General features: G+C 38.4%; 1 protein-coding gene across 6 annotated transcripts in view; it reads left to right on the top strand.

Moving 5' to 3' along the window:
• LCLAT1 (lysocardiolipin acyltransferase 1) overlaps positions 1–20,730 on the top strand; it is a 176,323-nt gene that overhangs the window by 54,599 nt on the left and 100,994 nt on the right. For 4 of the 6 annotated variants that reach the window (XM_039238453.1, XM_039238451.1, XM_039238449.1 and 1 more), the window contains exon 2: positions 10,974–11,142. The exons of 1 other annotated variant lie outside the window; for it this stretch is intronic. In XM_039238453.1, coding sequence (XP_039094384.1) covers positions 10,978–11,142 — 165 coding nt within the window. In that variant the 5' untranslated portion in view covers positions 10,974–10,977. Of the gene's footprint in view, positions 1–9,601; positions 9,707–10,973; positions 11,143–20,730 lie in introns of those variants that run through there. One more of the 6 variants, XM_039238450.1, reaches the window with a different exon arrangement.

Consider the following 20,730-nt stretch of genomic DNA (forward strand, 5'->3'; position numbering starts at 1 on the left):
GAGTGGAATTGCTGGGTTACGTTGTACTAACATTCTGAAGACTGCAAGTCATTGGAACAAGGATGGTAGTTTCTTGAATAACATGTAAGGGGTATAAGAGAGTTGTACTAACCAGTTTTTCTGAAATGATTTCATATAGTAGTGTTCCACTTAGTGTGGGTGTATGTGGTTTTAACTTTTACATCTTATGAGAAAACCTTCTATAACAACAGGAAATTGTTGAAATGTAGTAAGTGTGCTTGCCATTTTTGCAGAGAAAGAAGTAGTGGCATTTTCATTAAAAAAAAAAAAATGCTTGCTGTTAACAGTTCATTTGGTTTGAAACAATTTGGAAGAAACAAAACCCAACAGAAATCCCGAGACTTTGGGAAATCTTTCTCATGACTGACCCAGTCACCGCACAGTATGCACCATGGAGAATGATAAGAGGTAGCCTCTTTGCCTTTCTTTTAGTCCTAACTTGACTCACTACTATCCTTCCTCTAAGCCCAGACCTTGTTTGCATCTTAATTCTTTTCTTCATGTTTCGGTTGGTTGCTTCAGCCACCTATGATTCATGTCTAATGGAAAGAACACTGAGCTGTAACTGGAGGTGAAAGGTCATAGCCTAGCTCCATGACCACTGGCTGTGCCACTGCGAGCACGAGTCAGGTTCCTCAAGCTTTCTGCTCCCCACTTTATTCACTGGTATAATGAGACAATCATCTGTGGAATTGAAAGGTGTTTAAAGCTCAGTGATCTTAACTTTGTCTCTGGACTTCTAAGATTTTACAAACTGGTTGTCAGACTACTGATTTCTCATGAACTTTGGCATTTAGTGTATACTTCCTTGTATTGCTTCCTCCCTCCTTTTCAGATGTGTTTTTTCTGCACCTAGATGATATGGCCAAGGAAAGCAAAGATATGTTACTATTCTTTGTAGTACCTTGTCTGAGAATGGTTAGTGTTTAATAGTGCAGATATTATTATATGAGTTTTTAAGACTTTGGAATGACTCCAATTGGTACTTATTCTCTGTTTAAATGATCAGAATTAAATGATCGAAATAACTTGGTAAATTTAGACAGCTATTTTCACTTTTTCCTTTTTCTGTCTTTTTAAGAGTATGCTTTTGATTAAAGTAGCCATGGGGATAGTCAGAAATGAACATTCTGTTTTTAGAAACTTAAAATAACTGCTTTCTGCTAGGACTTTATCCTTATGAGACTTTTATACCCATGTATTCAATGGCTCCTACTTTGTATATATGAAGCGTTTCAGGATGCTCCTTGCTTGGTTTCCGGCAGTCCGTATACCTCCATCACTTAGCTCTTTGCACATTTAACTGGTTAGCTCTGTGTCTCATGAAGAGAAAAGCAGAACATGAGCTTAAACTTCAAGTTAACATAGATAAATGCTATAAAATAAATTCAGTGGTGGTTTTGAGTGACCTTTGTTTAGGCCATGGGTCCCTGGGGAGCCAGTGTAGTTTTAGCTTTCCCAGGGGACTTTACCATTCCTATCTCAGTTTGTTTTTAATTGTGGTTTTTAATTTATCTATAAAACTTTGAGTTTAAAGTCTGGCAAACAGTAATTTGTCTAAAAGGTAGGAGTTATTTCTGCCTCAACATTTAATCATTTTTACTTCGATTATGGAATCGTGGAGGAATAGGTATTGCTGGTGTTACTGACAAGCTGATTTATTTTGGCTATGTCGACATTGCTTCTTTTTTCATGCCTCCTTTTTTACCTCTCTTTTCCCCTCTTCCCTTTTGGTATGGAAGTATCAAATAGAAATATCTCTTTAAAACATTAAAGGAAATGTCTATTTCTGCTTGACTGTCAGCCTTAGTCACAGGCTCTTCCATCTTTACAAACCATGGAAACATTGTTGTGTATCCTTATAGACAGATCTTTGTGTATTTACATTTATTTATGTAAACCACATAGCATGGGGTTTTTTTTTTTCCAGGGGTGTGGTTCCCCCCTTTTGAAAATGGTCTCATACACTTTTTCACTTAGCAATACATCTTAGAGAACTGTTCATTTAAAAAAAATTTTTTAAGGTTTACTTAATTTTGAGAGACAGAGCATGAGTGGGGGAGGGACAGAGAGAGAGAGAGAGAGGGAGAAGGAGACACAGAATCCAAAGCAGGCTCCAGGCTCTGAGCTGTCAGTACAGAGCCGACACAGGGCTCAACCTCAGGAACTGTGGGATCATGACCTGAACTGAAGTCGAACACTTAACTGACTGAGCCACCCAGGTGCCCCAAGAACTGTTCATTTTAGAAAATGCAACTTGACCTCATTCTTTCTGCCTGCTGTATAGTGTTCCATAATTGTTGGTTGTACCACAGTTTAGCCCTTCTCCCATCAGTGGACATTTATGTTTCTGATTTTTTGGTTACAGACAATGCAGCAGTGAAACATCTTCATACACGGTGTTAAGTATTTCTCTGGGCTAAATACTGAGAAGGAATTCATGATGATAGGCATATTCAAAGTTATTATAGCTTATATGTATTATTATAACTCACCAGTTTGCCCTCTAAAATTTATACTGCTTTTAGCTGTGAAGGCAAAGACATCAACAAATGATTTTTAGAATACCAAAGGCAAAACAGACATTTTTGCCAATTTGGTGAGAAAGAAAATGGTGTTCTGTTTTTCTTTTTAAAACTTTCTGCTTTTAATGTTTATTTATTTTGAGAGACAGAGAGGAGAGAGAGAATTCTAAGCAGGCTCCGTGCTGTCAGTGCAGAGCCCGATGTGGGGCTCAAGCTCAGGGATCATGAGACTCTGACCTGCACCAAAATCAACAGTCAGATGCTCAACTGACTGAGCAACCAAGGTGCCCTGGTGTTTTGTTGTTTTAATTTCCATTTTTTTGAAAATAGCTTGAACATTTCTTCATTTTTATGGACACTTTGCATTTTCTTCCTATAAACTTACATGTAATATGTAGAAGTGATTACTTACTGGATACTTAAAGGTATCCAGTTTAAATTATTACATACATAACTTTTGGGAGTAAATACTATTGAAATACACATAGAGAGGGGCACCTGGGTAGTTCATTTGGTTAAGGCTCTGACTCTTGATTTTGGCTCAGGTCATGATCTCCTGATCCTGAGATGGAGCCCCACCTTGGGCTCTGCATTGACAGCATGGAGCCTGCTTGGTATCCTCTCTCTCTCTCTCTCTCTCTCTCTCTCTCTCAATCTCTCTCTCTCTCTGCCACTCCTCTGCTCATGCTCGCTCTCTCTCATTCTGTCTCTCAAAATAAATAGATAAAAAATTTTAAAAAGATACATATAGAAAAGTAAATAGATCACAAGTGCATAGCTCAATGAATTTTTGTAAAGTGACTATGCCACATGTAACCAGCACCCAGATCAAGAAACAGAGTATTACCAAAATCCATGCAGCCCCTGCTGTTCATTCTAGTCACTACCCCTGCTCCATACTCCAGTATAACCGTTGATGTTACTTCTAACATTATGTTTTTTCTATTTTCGAATGTTAAAGAAATCAAAGCATACAGTATATATTGTGTGCTTTCTAGGTATCAACTTTAAGTAAACTTTAAGTAAAATAATTGCATCAGGGTTGGGACACCTGGGTGGCTCCATCGGTTAAGCTTCTAACTCTTGATTTCAGCTCAGGTCATGATCTCACAATTCGTGAATTTGATCTCCAATTTGGGCTCTGTGCTGACAGCACAAAGCCTGCTTGGAATTCTCACTCCGTCCTCTTTGTGCCCTTCCCCCGCCTGCTCTCTCAAAATAAATAAAAATAAATTTTAAAAAATTGCATCAGGGTTTAGAGAACTCTGAGTATTTACACAGATAATTTCTTCCCTTGCTAAACTTTAGTAAGATAAATAGTGTCACTGTAACATAACCTTAGATGTCATTAATACAGTGCTAAGAACTCTCTGAATGGACCCCCTCCCCGCCAGAGGGAGTTAGCAGACTTGTTTACTGAAATCCACCTTCATTTGGGGTAGATCTGAGGTTTGACCTCATTCTGTGCCTATCAACTGCCTGTTGTGTATATCAGAATTGGTAAACTGGTTTTATTTCATCTAACTAACTGGTCTTAACTCAAATGCCTGCTTACATTATAGCTTCTTCTAGTATCTGGGAAAGTATTGTTCCCTTGGGCTGCTTCAGGAAGAATGAAATTGTGTAGTTTGTGTCTTTCCTTTTGTTGTCTGTGTCATTTTCCCAAGCAGGTGAAGGTGCCAGAGCAGACTTTATACATTATCCTTTCAGCTTCATCTGCCTGCCTAGTACCGCAGGTGTTTTACCTTCGGTGTCTTTGGCTTGTTTTTGTTAATTTGTTTCTTTTGGGGATTTGCTTATTAAAAGAGTATGCCTTTTTGTCTTCAGAATATTTTGAACATAAATTCTTTAGTAAAATATTCTAGTGATTTCTTGACACTATAGTAGACACTATTTTTTAAGTAAAGTAAGATGAGTAAGGTCACTAATTTTAACATTCTTTTAAATTTATTTTTAATTAACAGTCTGCTTCCTAAAAGAATTTAAACTGATGTGCAATAAATGACATACATGATGATAATGCTAATAAGAATAAAAAGATTGTAAGAGGAGAAAGAGATAATAATAACCCTAATCTTTGCTTCTCAAATTAAATGTTAAATTTAGCTGTGAGCCTCTGTCTTTTGAGACTTGAAAGGAAAACAAATACAGTTCTCACTGGGGAGCAAAGCAGCAAACCATTTCATCAGGCGAGACAGATGTGTGTATGTTACTAAATTCTGGAAAATACAGAAATGTTCATCAGAATCAGGTCATGCAAATGAACATGCATCCAGGGATTTAAAAATTTTGTTGGATTTAAAAGAAATTAATCAGCTCATACATATTTCACTTATGTTTATGAAAGAGCTAAATCATTGTGATTGTGTGTGGGTGTGGAGTATTTATTCAGCTAGCTTATGAGAGTAGTGCATAAAGAACATTATTTTAAATGGCACTGTTGGTGGACGTTTGGTAGCCACAATCCTTAAGAAATAGAATATTGCCAGTCTTCTGTGGACTCCCCTATGACAACTATTAACCTTTTATGTTAGTCATTATTTTTCTTTAAAATTTTATCACCAGTGTGTCACCAAGCTGTGTGTGTGTGTGTGTGTGTGTGTGTGTGTGAAAAGTTGAGAAGCATAATCTATCATTAGATGAAGGCTCCTGGAGGTACAGAATCTCTGGGTGATAGTCTGACCTCAGCGTCTCAGAACATTGACCAGATCTGTTTCTGGGGAAGATAGTGGGCAAGTTCGTGCATAAATGAGTCTTAAAAACCACAGTCCAGGCCTCACCGTAGTCAGGGCATCTGGCTGGACTCTGCAGGTTCTGTCTGTCTGGTGGGAATATGTTTTCTGTTCCTAAATTCACCATGAACAACCCCCTGCCACCCATCTCTCAGGAGGTCATACAGAGTACTTCTGGTAGATAAAATGTGTGTCATCAGCTGGCCTGCCAGAATTTTATTAGAACGTGTTTAGGAGGCCAGGTGCAGATTAGAATCTGTGCCAAGGTTCACCTGCACATTCTGTTCTTGGCTCAGAAAGGTTGTTTAGGAGTAAGGAATTTGGTGATACAGCTTTCAAAGAGTCTTTCTTCTGAGTTACCCATCCCCAGTTTGGACTGGACACCGTCTCTCTCTTGTTCATGACTGTCATCCTAAGATCTTCCTTCATGACCATCTCGGAGATTCCCTGGACCTCCCACCTATGTGGGATCTCTCATTTCCTGTGTTTCATTTCCTTTAGTCTTTGTTTTAGGTAGCCCATTTTCTAACAGTTTCTTGGAAAAAGATTGTATGGGAGGTATCGTTGAGATCTAGCATGTGTGATGATGATGACGTTCTATTATCCTTGATAAAGTGACTGGATAAATAACTTTCTTGAGAATTTTGTAGTCATTGTTCTGTTTTCATCTTCTGGTATTGTTGTTAAGATGTTTCTACAGAGAAGTCCAAAGCCAACTTTATTTTTGATCCTTAGTGACCTGTTTATATCTTCTCTAGAAGTTTTGTAGAATGTCCTTTTGTCTTCTCTGTCCTGAAAGCGACAGTGCTTGTGCCTTGGTGAGCATCTGTTTTCATCCATTATCCTAGCTTTCAACAGGCCCTGTTCATGTGGAAGGTCATGTTTACCAAGTTTGGAGGACATTTTAAGAAATTTCTTTGGTTGCTGATTTCTTCCCCTTCAGTTCCTCACTCCTCTCTTTTTGGCAGTCATGTAATTTGCATGTGGGACCTCCTGTCTTGGTCCTCTAATACTCTTTCTACTTTCCAGCCCTTTATCTTGACTTTTACGAGGAATTCCTCAGTTTCACTTTTCAACTCTGAGTTTTTAATTTTTGCTTAACATTGTATGTTGTCAGCTTCTAATAGCTCATTTATTAATGTTTCCTTTGTTGTTTTCTCACATTTTTCTTTACTAGATACAACATATTTTATCTTTGTTATATATATTTAAGACAGTTTTCTTCTTCCTGAATGGTTTCCTTCAAATATACTTTTTTCTGTTTTAGTCTCTAATGTTAAAGAGGTTTCTCAGATGTCTCATTATCTGCTTACAGTGAAAAACAAGGCACTTAAGCCAATGAGGAGGTTGTAGATAGGTGAGGCTTACATGAACTTTGCAAAGGCTTCACTATAGGTGATCCAGGTTGACTGTGTATTAGGGAACCTCCAGTGTTTCTGTGTTTTTGTCTTTTCTCAATGTCTGGTCAGATCCCAGAGAAGTGTGCCCTGGTAGTCTTCCTACAGCTGTGCTATTTGATAACAGTAGCCACTTGCCACATCCAACAAAGAATTCCTCAGTTGAATTAGCTACATACAGCTGTGGGCTGTCATAGTGGACAGCACAGTGTGAGGTTTGCAGGCAGAACATTTCCATCACTGCATGAGGTTTTGTTGGCGAACCCTGGACGAGGACTAAACTCTTGTTCCCAGCCACCTGAAAGCCCAGTGAGGAAAGATGGTCTGGGTCCAGCTTTAGGTTTCTCTGTGTATAGGGTTACTTAATCCCACTGTGTGTCCCCTAATTCAGAAGCCTAGTTTTACCTTCTTCAGAGAAGACGAGTTTAAACAATATGCTTAACTTTCTTTTATTATTTTTTTTCTTCTTTAAAATCTTTCTTGTACCAGTTCCAAACTTTCTTCTGTGTTTTCTGGGACTGCCCTGGGTATAGGCTCTTTAGCTCACCTCTGTCAGTATTAACAGAGTCAGTATTAACTTCCCCAGTATTATGCTGGGGAAGTGAGTCCCTTAGTTTTTTACCTGCAAATACCACTGATATTACTGATACCTTACTTTTGAGGCTCTTGTTTTGATTAGATGAGAATGTTTGTGAAGAGCCTATTTTAAGACATGCCTGACATTATCAAGGTATATAGTAAGGTCCTTTTAAAACCTTAAAGTTACAAATCTTCTGTGCATCTAATTTGCCCCACCAAGTGCTTAGGCACTAAGTAAGACAGGATAAAGGGCCATTGAGATTAGGATACTGGACAGTTGACCAGATTTTTACCATCTAAGTGATTTGGTTTTTAACACCAGCCTTGGGGTAGTCAAATTTGGAGTTTTAGCAAAATTTTGAATTATTTACCTGTTATGGATCTTTTCATTGCTTATGGATAGTTCAACATGTAGGCATTAAATATGTAACTACAAGGAGCCTTCTGTCAAGTGTCTGGCAAATATTAGGTGCTCAAAAGGTAGGCCTTTGAGAGTTTTCCACAACTTCTTCATCTGTAAGCATCCAGGTTAAGCGATGTGGTCACGATCATCAGGCTTTTGCGTGGTGGAACTGGAGCAGATGGTCATAGACCCCTCTGATACCAGCATCCGTCAATGCTGGGATTTTTGCCAACAAGTTCCATGTGCTGTCAGTTTTAAAGGGAAGAGAAGCTCTTTGCTCTTAAGGTTTCTAACAAAACTGATCTATTTACTCATTCAGTCGATGTTTATATGCACCCTTATCACTTATCCTAAAACATTAGTCATAGATGCTAGGTTTTTTCTTACCCACGGTGACATGCTACAGGGAGTATTATTTGGCTGTCCTGGCCTGGGCTTGTGCACTTTGTCCATAGGACCTGTGCTCTGTGATTTCTTGCAGCTCTCCAGTGGGTACACGGTACCTCATTAATATATAATGAGTTACAGCTCCCTGCTTAAGATTTCTGTGACTGCGTGTTTTGTTTTACTGCCTGGAATAATCCGTCCCACCCCCACATCCTCCCAAGAGTCTAATGCCTTCTTTAATTCCTTTCAGCAGAGTTTATCCTGCTTTACCTTGAACTATCTTTAACACATGTTGCATGTATCACATTGATTTGCAGTTATTTCTTGGTATACCTATTAGACTATGAGAACAATGCTAGTTAACATTTTAGTTGTTAGGTTAAGGACATTTTAGGAAGGAAAAGAGGTTTTCTTTCTGAGCAGGAAGCTGTAGGTATCTGGTCTATGGATTTGTTTGCCTGTCTCTACCCCCTTCCCCAACCCCCAGTTGAGTTGCCTCCTGTGTTTGGCAGTTATGAGCAATGCTGATATAAACAATTGTGTACAAGTTTTTGTGTCATCATTTGTCCTGTATATTTGGTAGAATTGCTGGGTTACATGGTAAGCGTACATACTATTTTGCATTGCCACCAGCCATGTATGTGAGTTCTTATTGTTCTACAACCTCACCAGCGCTTGGTATTGGCAGGTCCCTCCCCTCCCCTCCATCCCCATTTTAGCCATTCTAAATACATGTGTAACAAACATGTTAACCATGTTTGTCTGTGAAACCCGTGAGACTTGGAAGAAGACTGGATGGAGCTGGATTAAATGCAGAGCCAGGGAGAAGTTCATGAGGAAGAGATAGAGAGGCCATGGTTGGCGAGAGCTTGGTAATGTCTGTCATACTTACAGTGGTGTCTCCAAGTGACCAGCACAGAGCCTGGCACACAGTGGGATCTCTTTGTATGTTTATTGAGTCATTGAACAAATTATTGAGAAGTTAGGGAAAAGACAGGAGCAAGATGGAAAAGTCATTTTAGATTAGACTTGGCCTGAGTAACCCCAGTATGTTCATGGGACACATCCTTTTATACTTGAGTCTGTGTTTATATTCACATTTAGAAGCTGACTCGGGCCTCTGATTCCTGGCCACTCAGCGAGAAAGACATAGTATAATATCGTGAAAGAAGTAGAAGGCAGAAACACTTGATGCTACCCATTGGTAGCATCTCCTAAGGAGACTTAGGAAAGTTATCGTAACTCTTTTGGTCCTCAGCTTCATCACTGTAAAATGAAAAGATGTTATTAGAGGATAACATATGAGTTAAAAGAGCTTAATCACATCAAGTGAGAAATCGTTTACTAAGCGTGGAAGAGGTGTGTTTGAGTCTTTGATGGACCTGTACAGATACAGTGTGAAGTCCTGCTCTTCAGGGAGTAAGTGTCTAAACAGAGCCAGCTAATTGGCAGAAACAAACAGAGCAAAAAAGGTAGTTACAGGGTTTCAGATAGAGGAGCAGCACTGCAGATGGTCTTTTTCTTTTTCCTGTTTTAAAAGCTTTCATTTAAAGACTGGAGAGAAGCTGCCGAGGGTGTCATCTTTCGGTGTGAAGAGGAGAGCCTAGGCCTCAGAAAGCAGAGCTGAGGGTGTGAAGGATCAAATACCTTTTGGGGCCCTGGGTGAGCAAAGCAGCCACTGCATTTCAGTGGTTTTTCTCTCCACGCTCATTCCCTTACCTGACTTCTACTTACAGGTTCAGTCTAGAGTTCAGCAAAAAACCAGTTCTTAGATATTCATTCTCTCTGTGCTTGGAAGGATTTTGTACACACACTCTCAAGTATTGGTAGAGATTTAAAAACATACTCAGTACCCAGATAAAGTCAAATCTGTGTTGTTAAGGGATTTGACCTGTTTTATTGTTTGTCTGACATTTATTAAAGCGCTTTGACATTTGAAATTTTATTTCTGTTCCCTGTTCTGAATATTTAAACAGAATCACAGGTCTTGATCACTGGAATACCTTTTGTAATATAAAAATTTTAAGGCCATTATTGTTTTCAGAATTTTTATGATTCTAGCACTTTTATTATCCTGAGGTAAAACATATTGTTGCTCTAATATGGGTTAGGTTATAAAATCAAATGTTTGATTATTCATTTTACATTGTGTTTCCAACAGTTTCTTTTATAATGTCAATATTAAGTGTTTCTGGTTATGAGGACCCTGGAAGTAATCTTTTGGCAAATAGTTTAGTAAAGTGAAGAATCTGACTGTTCTTTATTCTTTCAGGTCATAAAGAAAAAGCCAGTTTAAGACCAGTTGCCCAAAGATCCTACTTTCAGGTTCTAATGTGGAAGAATTAACAGAAAAAAAATTGTTTTGAGAGAGAATCACAAGGAGGATCTGTGCTGTCAGCACAGAGCCCAACATGGGGGCTCTGTCCCATGACCTGCGACCATGGCCTAAGCCAAAATCGAGAGTCAGATGACTGAGCCACTCAGGAGTCCCAAGATTTCTAGGTTAAAAAAAAAAAAAAACCTAGTGCGCTCTATAAGATTGCCAGTGCTTTTAGGCATAGCCACCCGTGGGAAACTGTTCTGTAATTCTTGGTCCATTAAGTTGCCTTTTTATAGTAGGATATAAAAAAATTATGGAATATTTTAAGATTTTGTATTGGGTAACTCCTATGTTTATGTTAACACTAATAACTTGATTTTAAAAAACAAAGGCTTCTTATAAATAAGAGTAAATAGGCATTTACTCTGCTGAGAGTATTCATTTCTAATGTACTGGGAATTTGTTAGACCCGTAGGACATGCACGAGGGTCACCTTAATCAGAGTCTTTTCTGTAGCCTTCTCATTTAAGATTATTTTACGCATTCTCAATTTGGGCAGTTTATATGTATAGTAACAAAATATATCTTTTTTTAAAAAATTTCTTTCAGAACCATGGTGTCATGGAAAGGGATTTACTTCATACTCACTCTGTTTTGGGGAAGCTTTTTTGGAAGCATTTTCATGCTGGGCCCCTTCTTACCTTTGATGTTTGTAAACCCATCTTGGTATCGCTGGATCAACAACCGCCTCGTGGCAACCTGGCTCACACTGCCCGCGGTAAGCTAGAGTCAGTTACTCGAATGTTCGCCTCGATAACATGATAAGCATGTAAATCCTTTCTGTTTCATAAGAGGTGCATTTAGAGGAAGTACAGAAACTAGAGAGAATTAAATAGAATTCGTGTCCTTGAAATAAAATATCTAGGAGCCGTATTCCAAAATTGAGTTTCTTTTATATTCCCTTCCTCGAGGTATACTTTACGTATAGCAAAATCCACAAATCTAAAGGTACAGAGAAAAAGTTAATGATGTAAAAATATTTCAATTTCCCTTTATTTTACAAATGACAAAATTTAAGACTGAGATTAAACTATTGTTTTGAACTTTTGACATTGATGTCATTGATTTAATTCTTCCCATTAACCCCAGAATTGAGGAATAAAGGGATTTCCTGTCTGTGGGCTAGAATGAGTCAACCTCTGTAAGATGTAAGCGCACACAGAACGTGTAGTGGATTCTTGGAAAAGACAGGTGTTCTCTGCAATGTCCGTGCATACAGCTCTGAGCAACATCCCTGTGATTCTGAGCTGGCACCTTCCTGTAGGATTCTAGTCCACACTCCTCCCTTGTCCTCATCAGAGCTGCTTTAGCCCTCCCCTCTGTTGCTGCTAACCCACAGTGCCTTCCCCAGAAATGTGGGGGCACCCACGTAGCTGCCTTTACCTGGAATAGGTTGGATTTCCTGAGCAACAGCTGGAACTTCATGTTTCTGGGTTTACTGGACAGTTTACCTCCATCATGGTGGAGGTGATGAGGCTATACCTGACAAGGAAAACAAGGAGGGAATCCTTTCCTTCCAGTGCCAAGGGGTCTTTTTTCACCTGTGTCCTTTGAGCTGCTGTTGCCTAGTTCCCATCAGGTGGACTGCCACGGTTAACCTTTGCAGACAGGAACGTAGACCGATGCTGTGGACTTCTCCCGGGGAGTCGTTTACAGTGCATCCTTCTCACCACAGGGATCTTTTTAAACATATGAATAAATAATTGCATTTGTCTCTTGTCAAAGGTTAATTTTTTAAAAAAATTATTCAGATATGTTTTAAGAAATATGATACCGGTAAACTAAAAGTAGTCCCCCATCTCTTTCTGTCCCTCCTCCCTTCCCTTTCTCTATTTGAACTTAATCTACAGGTACAAAGAAAGGGACTCGAGCATACTGGTAGATGATAAATAACTGGTTCCAGATTAAGGAGAAGAATGACAAGGTTTTATTAAAGGGGTAATGATGATCATAGCTGTTAAAGCACTTACATGACAGGTACTGTGCTAAGTGCTTTAGGATGTCTTCATTTCAGGCACCACCATCATCCTCACGTTACAGAAGTAAAACTTGGAGTTGATATTTATTAGCACACTGCATAAAATGTTAAGACTTGTAACAGTGTAGGGCTTTCATTTCCATATCCTTTGTGCTGCTGTCATACTTCATCTACTCTCAAACTCTACAATGCAATTATAATTTTTTGTTTTAAATAGTCCTATGTCTTTCAAAAAATATAGTCTTATATTTATCTAAATATTTTCCATTTATAGTATTCTTTGTTCTTTCTATATATTAGAGTTTCTCTCTAGTAGTGTCATTTCCCTTTAGCCTGAAGAACTTCCTTTAGGTTTTCTTGTAGTGGGGACTCCTGTAGATTGTTTTCTTTTAAGTGAAACTTTATTTTGCCTTCGTTTTTGAAGTATAGTTAACTGGCTGAGAAATTTCTGGGATGACATTTTCTTCCTTCTTTCCCTAGTTTCACATTCTACTTCTATCTTACGCTTTTCTTGTTTTTGTTGAAAAGTTAGCCAGCATATGTTATTGCTTCCATTTATTTAATGTGCCATTTTCTTCTGGCTGCTGTTAAGAGTTCTTTTTTTAGCAGTTTTGTTGGTCATGGTATGCCTAGGTCCAGTTTTCTTTAGGTTTATTTTGCTGTATTTCATCAGGCTTCTTAGATCGGTAGCTTTGTTTTTTCCAAATTGGGAAATTTGGGGCTGTTATTTCCTCATATATCTTTTTCCGCTCCATTCACTCTCATCTCCTTTTAGGACAACAGTTGTAGGTTTGTTAGGTTGCTTGTATTGTTACACAAGTCACCAAGTTCACTGACCCTCGCTTCTGCCACCTCTATCTGCTGTTTTATTCACACAGTGGATTTCTGTTTAACATACTGTACTTTCAGGGCGCCTGGGTGCTTCAGTTGGCTGAGCATCCGACTCTTGATTTCAGCTCACGTCAGGATCTCATGGTTTGTGGGATTCAGCCCTACATCGGGCTCTGTGCTGATAGCATGGAGCCTGCTTGGTATTCTCTCTCTCTCTGAAAATAAATAAATAAGCATTTATAAAATATACTGTACTTACAAGTTATAGAATTTATATTGGGGTCTTTAGTGGTTTCATTACTTTTTGAGATTTTTCTTCCGTATAATTCATTATAACCTTACTTTCCTGCACTTCAGCTCAGTGGTAAGTCTATATACACTAGCTCTGTTACGTCTGGAAGCAGCAGTCATTTTCCTTATTTCTTTTTTTTCCAGTAGGAAGTACTTTGCATCGAATATTTATAAGCTTACAGTATCAGTATAGATCCTCCTTATGTATTAATGCAAAATTTTCTTTTTCCTTTCATAATAGCAGGAAGGATTTTTTGGTAAGTTTTGTTAGCTGCTATCTATGGTAAAATTAGTCAGCAGGATCCTAGAACATTCATCCAGCAACTATTTATTAAGTGTCCACCATGTGCTAAGCATTTTGCTAGAATATAATGATGAACAGGATGGATATGGCCTTGTGGAGGTAATAGCATTCTGTTTAAACTATCTTTCCTAGTTGTGGATATATAGTTTGACTGGTCACTACTACTATTTTGCCCCACTTTGCAGAAAGCACATAGGAGAGGAAGTCCAGAGCAAGTGCTTTCCATTATACCAGTGAATAACAAATAGCACATGGCTCTTGTGTTCGCCCCATTGGGGAGAGAAGAGCTGAAAGGTGTAATTGAATCTGGCAAATGTCATCTTTCCTCTGGGAAGCCATGTACATAATTAAAATCTATTACTTTGGAAGAAATGCTGGACTTTACTGGCCAAATTCTGCCATAGCCACTTCTGCTGTTACTATTAGTACCACCATGATTACACAGAATTACACTATACCCTATGGTACAAGTCTTTAACTAGGTGGGGAGAATGTGTTCTTCCCTCACCCCTACTTAAAGTGAGATGAAATGGGAGATGTGAGTGGTGTTGTATTGAGTATGATTGTGTGTTTAAAACAGCACGTTGACCCGTCCCTTCATCTGATGGTCAGTTAGAGAAAGTTGTTCCAACATTGAGAAAAAACTGGCTGAGCTGGACTTAGTGTGCTGGTCTCTTGTGAAGTACTTTTCTGTGAGATTTTTAGGGGTTAATTTCAGCTATTCCTGACTTCTGCTTTATTATCTGACTTCACAACTTAACACAGTCAAAATTCAACCACCACTGTGGTATTAAATTAGTGTATACTTGAAAAAACTCCTATTACCTGTTTAACTTACTAGTAATGGCATATCAAGCAGAGTCTTTCAGTTAAGAAATTTATAGAAGTTGAATGCCTTCTAGCTAGGTTACCAAAAATTGGTGTTACAGTTTTGAAGTGGTAAGCCTCCCTGTTCAAAGAAATGGAGAAAAACTATCAGGGTGTCTTTTATGACCTTTTATTTCATACTTTACTCTTTGCTGTTTTATTTTAAGCAATCCTCAACAACTAAAAGAAGTTCACTAATAATAAATTAGGGTAAATGCACTTGTACGAATGATTGCTTTACAGAAATAATCATAAAGTGATCTTCTCTTTTGTAAGTATCTCTTGTGCATTAAAATGATTTCATCGGCAAGATTTTTTTTTTCTCTTACTATTTTTAAGAACCACATTTTGTGTGTTAAGTGAGGTACGACAGTAAAATCTTCTAGAATCTTAGATGAGCCTGAGGTCACTTAGTCTAACCTACTTCTGTGAGAATTCCTTCCAGAACACTCTGCAGCGTGTCCATTCATTCTCTCTTGGTACATTTCTACACTGAGGGGTGCAGGTCTTTGGTCATTCCATTTTGGGACAGTTCTATTCAGCATAATCAATACTGTCAGGGTCACACTCTGCATGTGTCCAAGAGCACTTTTTGCTTCTCAAAATTCGGAATCTTTCCAACAGACCGATTGTTAGCTAATAACCTGGGATTCTGAAAGCTATTTGGAGTTCTGTCCTTTCACCGGAAGTCATGACTTAGGGATTTAGAGATCATTTTCTAACTCCCCACCTAGGGTACAAGTCTCTTCCACGGCCTGCTGATTCCAGTCCTAAAGCAAATAGCCTGCTGCTAAGAAAAGGGACGCTGTGTTTGATGAATGACTTGGGATTGCAAGATCTTAACTAAAGCTAAGGATTTGAGGAGCGAGGCTGAGTGGAATCTGAAAGGCCCAGGCAGACTGGGAGATGAGGAACGCCACAGAGTTGGTTTTAGCTCAGTCTAAATAAAGAGTCGTTGGAATGGTAAATGAGTGCTTGGGACATGATGGCAAAACTGATTCTCTGTGATCAAGAGGAGAACCTCTCATCTTTGTGTTTTTAGACATGGTGGAACAGTTGGAAGTAGTCATCAGTGGTCTATAAAAGTTCCTCAGAAATCGCTTCCGTAAAGCATTGTGAAATTTCATAAGATTAGTTTTTCTTCTATACTAGTTTCTAGACTAGAAATAGGAAAAAAAATAAGAATAGTGTCTTTTTAACAGTTTTTAATCTGGATTTTTTGAATTCTGGAGTTCTTTATAGACATTCAACTTTACCTCTGTGTAGTATATATTTGTAATTCTGCCTTTCTGAGACCTGGAAAAAACGTTGACTCGATTATGTCTTATCTGGTATTACAAATGATGAATGTGAGTTTGAGATCTAGGCTGTCCCAAAGGTTATTTATATAACTTTCAGGCACATTCTTATAGAGTGCTGGATGGCAAGGGAGAGAATGCCATATGATATGCTCCTGGACAGACAGTCTGGATTTATTTTGACATTTTCCATAATGAAAAGCAAAAGATTGTTTTGGGATCCACAGGATAACATGTATTAGAAATTGCACTTAAAAGATGAGGGTTGAGGTTTGGTATTTAGAAGGCTTTGAGATTTTTAACCCTCTTCTGTGGTACAACTCACAATTAGTAATCAACTTCATCTTTCTACCAGTTAAGGGAAGGGCATTCTGGATTTCAATTCTTGGGAAAAACTGTAAAGTATATCATTTGGAAAGCAGAATGGAGCTGATCCAAATTAATAAACCATGGATGATGACTTCACACATGTCCTCTGGGCCAAGACACATAATTCAGTGATTCATTTTGGGAGTTGATGGCCCTTTATACTTACAAGTATGTGCTTGTGGGTCCAAGCCTAGAGGACTCTGCCATGATCCTCTCCATTGTTAAGTCTTCTACATAGAGACTTGACTTCTCAGAGACTTTGGGAGTGCGGCTTAGAATTATTTGAGTGGTTATAGACCCTTTTGAAAATCTGATGAAAACTACAGGCATTTAGCAAAGTACATATTCATAGTTTTCCTTTCTTTTTTTTTTTTTAAAGGAGGTTACATGCCCAGCATGTGGGGGCTTAATGCAGGGTTTGAGCTCATGACCCTAAGATCAAGACCTGAGCTGAGTTGGATGTTTAACCAACTGAGCCACCCAGATGCCCCTGTATATACTTTTTAAAGAGGGGCCTATATTTACTTCTTCTTTAATATAATTTATTGTCCAGTTAGCTAACATACAATGTATATATAGTGTGTTCTTGGCTTCAGGATTAGATACCCATGATTCATTGTTTATATACAACACCCAGTGCTCATCCCAACAAGTACTCTCCTCAGTGCCCATCATCCATTCCCCCCCCCCCCCCCAACCCTCAGGTTATTCTCTGTATTTAAGAGTCTCTTATGGTTTGCCTCCCTATCTGTTTAAAACTATTTTTTCCCCTGCCCTTCCCCTGTGGTCTTCTGTTACGTTTCTCAAATTCCGCATATGAGTGAAAACATAGGTATTATGCTTAGTGAAATAGAGAAAGATATCCTTCCAGTTCCATCCATGTTGTTGTAGATGGCAAAATTTCATTCTTTCTCATTGCCAAGTAGTAGTCTATGGTATACATAAACCACATATTTTTATCCACCCATCAGTTGATGGACATTTGGGCTCTTTCAATGGTTTGGCTATTGTTGAAAGCACTGCTATAAATGTTGGGGCACATGGGCCCCTATGGATCAGCACTCCTGTATCCTTTGGATAAACTCCTAGTAGTGCTGTTGCTGGGTTGTAGGGTACTTCTACAACTGAAGGAACCTCCACACTGTTTTCCAGAGTGGCCGTACCAGTTTGCAAGAGGGTTCCCATTTCTCCACATCCTCACCAAAATCTGTTTTCTGAGTTGTTAATTTTAGCCACTCTGACCTGTATGAGGTGGTATCTCAATATGGTTTTGATTTGTATTTCTCTGATGATGTTGAGCATCTTTTCACGAGTCTGTTGGCCATCTGGATGTCTTCTTTGGAAAAGTGTCTATTCATGTCTTCTGCCCATTTCTTCACTGGATTATTTGTTTTTCAGGTGTTGAGTTTGGTAAGTTCTTTATAGATTTTTGATACTAACCCTTTATCTGATAAGTCATTTGCAAATATCTTCTCCCATTCTGTCAGTTGCCTTTTAGTTTTGCCGATGGTTTCCTTTGCAGTACAGAAGCTTTTTATCTTGATGGGGTCCCAACAGTTAATTTTTGCATTTATTTCCTTTGCCTTTGGAGACATGTCAAATAAGGAGTTGCTATGGCTGAAATCAAAGAGGTTGCTGCCTCTTTTCTCCTATAGGGTTTTGGTGGTTTTCTGTCTCACATTCAGGTCCTTCATCCATTTTATTTTTTTGTATGGTGTGAGAAAGTGATCTAGTTTCATTCTTTTTCATGTTGCTGTCCAGTTCTCCCAGCATCTGTTAAAGAGGCCATCTTTTTTCCATTGGATACTCTTTCCTGCTTTGTCAAAGATTAGTTGGCTATACGTTTGTGGGGCCAATTCTGGGTTCTCTATTTTATTCCATTTGTCTGTGTGTCTGTTTTTGTGCCAATACCATGCTTTCTTGATGTTTACAGCTTTGCATTATCTTGATTCCCAAACCAGACAGAGATCTTACTAAAAAGGAAAATTATAGCCCAATATCCCTGATGAACATGGATGCAGAAATTATCAACACAAGAATTTCTAGCAAACTGAATTCAACAGTGTGTTAAAAGAATTATTCACCATGATCAAGTGGTATTCGTTCCTGGGCTGGTAGGCTGGTTTAATGTTTGCAAATCAATCAGTGTGATACATCACATTAATAGAAGAGAGGATAAGAACCATATGATCCTGTCAATAGATGCAGAAAAAGCATTCTTAGTAAAAACTCTCAAGAAAGTTGGGATAGAAGGAATATACCTTAAACAACATGAAAGCCATATATGAAAAGCCTATAGCTAGTATCATCCTCAGTGGGCAAAAACAGAGCTTTCTGCTTGAGATCAGGAACACGACAGGGAGGTCTACTCTCACCACTGTTGTTTAACATAGTGTGTCCTAGCTTTAGCAATCAGACAACAAAATGAAATAAAAAGCATCCAGATTGACAAAGAAGTCATACTTACACTTTTTGCAGATGACCTGATATTCTGCATGGGAAACCTGAAAGACTCCACTAAAAAGCTGCTAGAACTGATACAGGATACAAAAGTCAATGTACAGAAATCGATGGCATTTCTGTATAACAGTAATGAAACAACAGAAAAAGGAATCGAGAAATCGATCCATTTACATTTGCTCCAAGATCCATAAAGTACACCTAGGAATAAAGCCTAACCAAAAATGTAAAAGATGCTGAAAACAATAGAAAATTTATGAAAGAAATTGAAGAAGACACAAAGACATGGAAAAACATTCCATGCTCATGGATTGGAAGAATAAATATTGTTAAAATGTCAATACTACCCAAAGCAATCTACACATTCAACGCCATCCCAATCAAAATAGCACCGACATTCTTCTCAGAGCCAGAACAGTCCTAAAATTTGTATGGAACCCCAGAAGACCCTGAAAGCCAAAGTAACGTTGAAAAAGAAAACCAAAGCTGGAGGCATCACAGTCCCAGACTTTAGCCTCTATTACAAAGCTGTAATCATCAAAACAATATGGTATTGGCATGTTTGTTTACTTCTTGAAGGCTGTCCTTCTAGGACTTTATAATCAGGTTAAACACCCATGCCCTAAAATGAATCTCCGCTCTGAGAAAGTAACTCAGTGGGTCCTGTGGGATATCTGTGTTACTCTGTTAGGTGTTAACACTCTGATTCTATAATTCTTTGGGCATAAAACATTTCTAACTTTGCCTTAGCTGATACTCCTTTTAACCCTTTTTCCTTCATCTTATTTTTGTTTTGAAGTCCTGTTGTTCATCTGTGTCATATTCTTTTAAAGAAAAGTTTTTGTGAAATGTAACAAACGTATTGAAAGTTAACAAAACAAATGCACACTATAAAATTATATATTAAAGTGTAACTATCAACGAGGTCAAAAACTAGAATGTTGGCAGTCTTCCAAGTCACCTAGCTTTCAAATCACAGTCCTCTATTTGGTAGAAGTAGCCAATAGCCTGACTTAAGGCCTTTGTTTGCTGTTTTCCAGTTTCACTGGCTATATATTTACCTGTAAAGTTTCTTACTGACTGTTTTAAAAAGCTTTATATAGGACATTTTTTGTTTCGCCTCTCTCAGCATTATGCTTGTGTGCCATCCATGTTGTAGATCCCTGTAGTTCATTTATTTTCATTGTTTCAACCACACTGTTTGTGCTATACTTCTCTAGAGGTTTTCATGATGATGTTGCTGGAGAGAAGGTTTGATTTTCTTATCCTTGCTCTGTCTTGGACCAGTTTTCTCTCTGTTCATAGTGAAGTCCTATGTTAAGTAGTAAATTTGTTATATAGAAATTATTTGAAAAAAAATTTTTTTTTTAAAAATTTTTTTTAATGTTTTATTTATTTCTAGGAGAGAGAGAGAGAGACAGCGTGAGCAGGGGAGGGTCAGAGAGAGAGAGGGAGTCACAGACTGAAACAGGCTCCAGGCTCCGAGCTGGCAGTCAGCACAGAGCCCGACGCGGGGCTCGAACCCACGAACCGCGAGATCACGACCCAAGCGAAAGTCGGACGCTTAACCGACTAAGCCACCCAGGCGCCCCTGAAATTATTTGAAAATTTAAATAATGGATTGAAATCAAGGTTCTTTATTCCGTGATTTTCTTTTTCTCCACAAGAACTCAAGCTTGTAATAGACTTTCTTCTAAATATTTCATATATATTATATGGCTGGTTATCAGAAAAGTTAACTTCAGCAAATATTCGAGCATCCTCTAGGTGCCAGGCACTGTTGTAGGTGCTAGGGTTGCAGGATTTTATAAACATCTGGTTTATTCTTTACATATTGTTGAATAGATATGTGTATTTGTTTAAAGAGATCGTAACACAGAAAGGTATAAAATGAAAATTTTGACTTTG

This window comes from Hyaena hyaena, unplaced genomic scaffold (genome assembly GCF_003009895.1).
Source record: "Hyaena hyaena isolate Hyena2069 unplaced genomic scaffold, ASM300989v1 scaffold_140, whole genome shotgun sequence".
In the NCBI taxonomy this organism is placed as follows: Eukaryota; Metazoa; Chordata; class Mammalia; order Carnivora; family Hyaenidae; genus Hyaena; species Hyaena hyaena.